Source organism: Schistocerca cancellata, chromosome 5 (genome assembly GCF_023864275.1).
Source record: "Schistocerca cancellata isolate TAMUIC-IGC-003103 chromosome 5, iqSchCanc2.1, whole genome shotgun sequence".
NCBI classification, from domain to species: Eukaryota; Metazoa; Arthropoda; class Insecta; order Orthoptera; family Acrididae; genus Schistocerca; species Schistocerca cancellata.
Genome location: NC_064630.1, coordinates 457,551,225 through 457,557,558, shown reverse-complemented (window position 1 = coordinate 457,557,558; position 6,334 = coordinate 457,551,225). Strand labels below are relative to the sequence as shown.

At 40.0% G+C, this 6,334-nt stretch overlaps 1 protein-coding gene across 1 annotated transcript in view; it reads right to left on the bottom strand.

The window, feature by feature from the left end:
• Nucleotides 1–1,190: 1,190 nt before the first annotated feature.
• The window catches only part of LOC126188244 (neural cell adhesion molecule 2), a 612,074-nt gene continuing 606,930 nt past the window's right edge, over nucleotides 1,191–6,334 (bottom strand). Inside the window, exon 14 of the mRNA XM_049929802.1 lies at nucleotides 1,191–1,401. Within this exon, the coding sequence (XP_049785759.1) occupies nucleotides 1,279–1,401 (123 nt within the window). The 3' untranslated portion in view covers nucleotides 1,191–1,278. The remainder of the gene's footprint in view (nucleotides 1,402–6,334) is intronic.

Genomic DNA, 6,334 nt, shown 5'->3' with positions numbered 1-6,334 from the left:
TTTTGGCCAACAGAAGAGATTATAACTAAGTTTCCATAACTATGTACCCATTAGTGAATGATCTGTTAGACAGTTGCAAGAAGATGGGACGTAGAATACCTTTTAAAATTCAGTTTTGACATGTCCCCCGTGATTTATTTCTGGAAAATTTGGGAGCCATAAGCGCCGAGCAGAGTGAACTCTTTCATCAAGACATTCATACGATGGAACACTGTTATCAGCTTCACTGAAAGGCTTACATGATAAGCGATTACTGCTGAAGTCTTCTCAGGGAAAGTGGTCACGTTTTTCGAATACCAAAGAACGTTTAAGTTGAAAACATGTTGCGACATAATTTAAAACTTTCACTGGCGATATGTTCGTACATACATACTAAACAGTATTAAGTTGTGAAGTTACTAATATGTATTTCTTGTTTGTTTTAATTCTGTTAATGTTCGCATGTATTGTTTTTTTTATTACGCTCTGTATCAAGGAAATGTGACGTGATTGAAAGAAACCAGTGACTTCAGCATACCAACATTAGGCAAATCCAACCATCTATAAGACAGATGCAGAAAAAAGTTTAAATTTGTTTTGTAATTAGTATGCATAGGAGACTGCAAACTATTCACCCGTTAAATGCTACCGCTTGCTAAAATTCTTCAGTATCTTGAGCCATTTAGGAAATTCCAAGCATGTCAAGACTATACAACTTAACTAATAATTAAATATATTATTGTACACACTAATTATTATTGAGGATCGCTACAAACCTTGTCCGCAAAGTTATCTTCGCTTCAGTAAAATTTTCAACCATTTACCTGAGGGAAAGAAAGGCACGAAAGAGAAAAGAAAGGGAATGAGAACGAACCGATCGCTACACATTTGCGATTTTCAGCGAGTGGTAGAGCCTCGGCCAGCCACCACTCGCGCGTAATCTCTTAATTTCCAAGCTGTTCCCGGAGGCAAATTGCTTCCGCCGCCATTAAAATTAGCTTACTCTCATAGTTATTCATGACTCGCCGAAACGAAGGATTATGCTAGAAAGAGAATAAAATTCTGAGGAATTTACTGACGTAATTGCTTGGAAAAAGGCTGTAGGTCTTCCTCTCCGTCTGTTACGCCGGTTGCCTCGCTCTGCGTCGTAAATACGAAGGGCCGGGTGGATGGCTGGGTGACTGAAGAAACACCAAACAGTATTCGTACATATTAATGCTTTTATTAGTCTTGGTATTTACAATATAAAGAGTATTGATTCGGATGAGCGGGCAGTGTGTGTGATTGTGTGTGACGTGGCTATATACAGCTCTCCTGGATGCGGTGCGACGCCGTGACGACTTCGGGTCCGGACAGCAGCGGCGGCAGCGTTGCGGCGCCGCCCGACGGAGACGTCGCCGCCGAGCGCAGGCCGGGAGACACCTGCCACAGGTCGCAGTCAGAGATCACACAGCGAGGGGCGCGAAAGGTGGACCGTACAATACGTTAACGAAGTGTAATAGCGGATACAATGCCTGATGGGAACGCTGATCACATTCAACATAATGAAGAAATAAACCAGACGCGAATGAATTAATGACATTTTCTGTCAGTGGGCAGTGATATAAATCAACGGGGAAAGTTAAAAATTTGTGCCGGACCAGGATTCGAACCCAAGTCACCTGCCTACTAGGCAGATGCTCTGACCACTTATTATTATTATTATTATTTAAATCTTATTTTGATCGTTTTCGTTCGTTTCATCTGCTCGGGGCGGACGTCGCAAGACATCCGTTTCAGTTCGTCGTTGATCCATTAACTCAGTTTTTTTAAATTATTACAGAGGGTAGCTAACCCTCTGACCGAACACGCTGAGCTACGGTGCCGGCTATCCACGGCGCCATCCAGACATACCAGTCAGCGCCACTGAATGGACTACTCTAGCACACCTCCAGTCAGACACAACTTCTCAACTTATTCACGAATGTCTGAAAAAACAGACACAACAGATGTACAATTAAGGCGAGGATGATCAATGACCACTTCAGTGCGGATGTTCACTACTCTCGATCTCTTACAGGAATCAGAGAAATGCCGCGAGAAATGAGGAAAATGGCCAAGGCGCATTACATCAGCAATGTACGGATAAGTTGAGAGTTTGGGTGTGTTGGAATGTGTGCTATAGTGTAGTCCGTGCAGCTACCGTGATCACAGTGTCCGGATGGCGTAGCCGGGACGGTAGCTCAGCGTGTTCGGTCAGAGTGTTAGCCGTTTTCGGTATTTAAAAAAATAAAAATAAATAAATAAAATAAAATAAACCTGAGTGAATAGGTCAGCAATGCAGTTGAACAGGTGTCATGGGACTTCCGCTCCGAACAAAAGTAAAGAGCAATAACGAACAAAATATCAGCAAAAAAAGATGGCGCAGTGATCAACGTATCTGCCCAGTAAGCAGGAGATCCAGATTCTAATTACAGTCTAGTGCATATTTGCAGCTTTCCCAACTGATTTAAATCAATGCCCACTAGCAGATAATGTTAATTCCTTTGTGTCTCGATTCATAGTGGCTTCTGGATCAAAATGGTCTCTCTTCTGTCTGTTTGTCCAAAAGGACAGACAACACTTACAGAGAAAGAAACGTCTGGATCACGTTTTATTTTTATTTGGGTTATCGGTTTCAATCTTTGTGACAGGTGATCTTCAGATCCAATTTCAATAGCAGAGAAAAGCATTAAATCGTACAAAGCTGGTCGTGTAACATAAAAATAAATACAATGATACTATACAAATAAGCCATTATAAGATAATTCATTCTAATTACTGCAAGTATCGCTTTGCCATCAGAGCATAGATATAGTTAAATTACGGGATGTGCTCTGATGTAATCAGGCCTAATGCAAAAGTGTAACTATTAATTCGATCTCAATGTATATGATATACCTTGCAAGTTACGGCTTTCGTTTTACTTAAATTCATAAATTTCGTAGTGAAAATAAATAAGTTAATATTTTTGAGTTGTTTACAGCAATGTTTTCAATAAATTTTGAAATATATACATAATAACTTGTGTAATTTAAATTTAAATGCTTTTGTCGCCAGCTATGCAAATGCTTAGACTATCAGCTTACAATACCGTGCTATCTCTGTTCTTCTGTCTCCTGCTTCGTGGAAAGAGATATATTACTGAATCATGGCGAGTGGATTGTTATAGAGAGACATCTCTTCAACGTTTTAAGAGAGAAGTAATGAGAACAGCTAGTAATTTAACATCAAAATTGATCACGAAGCAAACGATGTTAAGGAATTCTTGTACCTAGGCAGCATAATAACTGATGACAGACGAAGCAAGGAAGCGGTAAACAGCAGGCTAACACGGGCAAAGAGGAAATTCTTGGCCAAGAGAAGTCTAAAAGTATCGAAAATAGGCTTAATTTGAGGAAGACATTGTTGAGAATACACGTTCGGAGCACAGAAAAGAACTATGTATAGTGGGAAAACGCGAACAGAAGAGATTCGAAGTGTCTGAGATGTGATGCTACAAAATAATCTTGAAAATTGGGCTGACTGATAAAGTTAGGAACGAGGTGATTCTCCGCAGATTCGGTGAAGAAAGGAAGACGCTGACAAGAAGGGACAGGATGATATGACATGTGTTAAGACCTAAGGGAAAAAACGACAGAGGGTGAATGGGATTGGAATACATGCAGCAAGTGATTGAGGAAGTAGGGTGCAAGTGCTAGTATGAGATGTAGAGATTGGTGCAGGAAAGGAGAGAAATTTGTACCGGGCTGCATCAAACCAGACGGAGGACCGATGACTGAGAGAGAGAGAGAGAGAGAGAGAGAGAGAGAGAGAGCAACCTTGATAATCAAAATTGAATTACGTAGGTCATTTCTGTTAGAGCTGACAAAGCATGTGCCAGCGTACCCAAAGGAACACTCCGACTTTAACATAAAACAATGAAGTATCATATTTTATAATTTATCAGTGTGGGCATGAATACCTTCAGTTCTACGCATGTGACAAATATCTACAAGGTACGTACATCATTAGAGACACAATATCTAATAAAAGAACATTCAGATTGCGCAAACTGCACCATGACGCACGTATACACACTATCACTGGCTGGCAATATACCCCAGTGTTCCTATAGAGTAATAGCTACCTTTGGCCTAAGTTAACACTGTGAAGTAAAACCTAACAAAATAAAGATTAAAAGTACATAAAACACTTATAGCTGCTACATGTAATTGCTATACAATGTACATATTTACTGGACAAATAAAGGTAATCACAAGGATGAAACACCTGCACTAAGTTGAAGGTAAAGTGTGGTAATGACGTGTGTCCAAGCAGCCTGCCGGTCGCGGTGGTCACACGACAAACAGCCTTGGTTACGATTACAGAAGCAGGAAGACACACACCAGGCATCCTAGATTTAGTAAATCATGTCGTAGTATGTTTTAAAACAGGCATTCTGTGAAAACTATTCCTGCTCATCCAAAACCTTGTCTGGTTTCCTTTCCTCTCGCACAGTATATTTCAGACTTCTCCATCTCTGTGTTTGTGATCATATTCGACAGTGTGCGGTTGCACGTTGACATATGTGTGCTTGGTGTGGTTTTATTTTATGCGTAAGAGTGTTCTATAGAACATGCAACACGTAGGACTTTGAAAACACTTTCAGTCTCTCCAATACATCGTTTTTGGCTTTCGTCACAAGTTACTCAAAATTTCTAAGTGTATTTAGGTTAAAATCAACTGCCGAGATCGCAACAATATTTGTTTATTTACCGGTTTCTGAGGATGACTTTAACATAAACCGACCCGGTAAATAATCAAATATTATTGCTATCTCGCCTGTTGATTTTAACCTAAATATAACACCAGATCGCTGCACTCCATACACAGTGTTCTCTGAATTTATTCCTAAGTGTAGTTCGTAATTCTTTTCCCTTGAACTACTTTGGCAAACGTTCTGTGATAGGGTATTTTCTTTTTTGAAGGCAAGTATTAATATTGAAGTACGTAAAGACTTCTCAGTTTTGGCAATGTTAGGCAGTGCAACGTCATGCTGACGTACTTAAGTTTCTAATTTAATTTGTTAGTTCTTCCTCCTTTGTAGTTTCATTTTTATTTTCACACACACACACACACACACACACACACACACACACGCACGCAAACACACACACACACCCAGGCGCGTGACTATGGAGCTGTCGTACCCATTTGCTCTGCCAGTGCTTCAAAATATTAAGTTATTTTTTTAGTCCCGTCCTGTGATGACAGAACGAAAGTAACATTCCTTGCATTTTATGGGATGACGTGATTCCGCGTAGATTATAATGTCGATGGACACTGAATGTCTGTCTTCTTTCATTAACGAAGTATTTTGTTAGATACTGAGAACTACGGTGTCGTGTGACACAGAATATTTGCAGCAGACGGCAACGACTAGCCACATTTTTGTATATCGTCTACTCCATTGAAAATGCCCCGTTGTTACATAATTTATTGTCGACCTAAATCATGCTCCCTCTTTAATATAGATAACCAAAATTTTTTGATTATGCTACGAAAGCTCAGCTAATACCGAATCACGTGAGTTTCCCGTTGCGTTTCCTCATTGACACATCATTCTCAGAAATCAGAACTTGACATTTCTCATTTAATTACAGTTCAGTGCGACCCTTGCACATGTGGCGAACGACATTTACTACTTCTGTATGAAATAAAAAAACGAAATAACGCCTGTTGTTAGGTGATTCCACTCAAAGAATATCAATGAAAGACTACAACGAGAGACCTTCCCTATGAACTAGTATCACAAAGACCAGTGTTTTATTACCACCTAACACAACGGCAAATAAAGCACGCACTTCCAAAAGAGTGTTGCAAGTGAGCACCTGTGACATTTGTTTTCAGTCTCTCTCTAACGAATGACAATCATAAATGAGAAATATTTTCGCAACGCATTTCTTGTATAAACTGTTCCCGGCGCACACGTCGCGTTAATTCTATAGCAAAATCCGAATTTTCGACATTAATCACCACTGCCTTTTCCAGTAAATCAGCTGACTGTGGAAGAAATAAAGGAATCATGAACGTTACAGACCAGAGGTGACACTGGAGACAACAACGAAACAGGTGGTTACAAGTACATGGTATGCTGGAAGGCAAATGTAATATAAGTGGAAGAAAACACATTCGGTTTCGGTTCTCATCGTAATCTTCCGCCCTGGCATGGAGAAATTGGAAAGCGTAGGCAGAGATAAGACACTCTGCAGAGCTTGATAAATCCACAATATTATAAAAGCACAAAATTACGTGGAAGATAGGCTGACAGTTCCGTTTCAATATTTTCGAATGC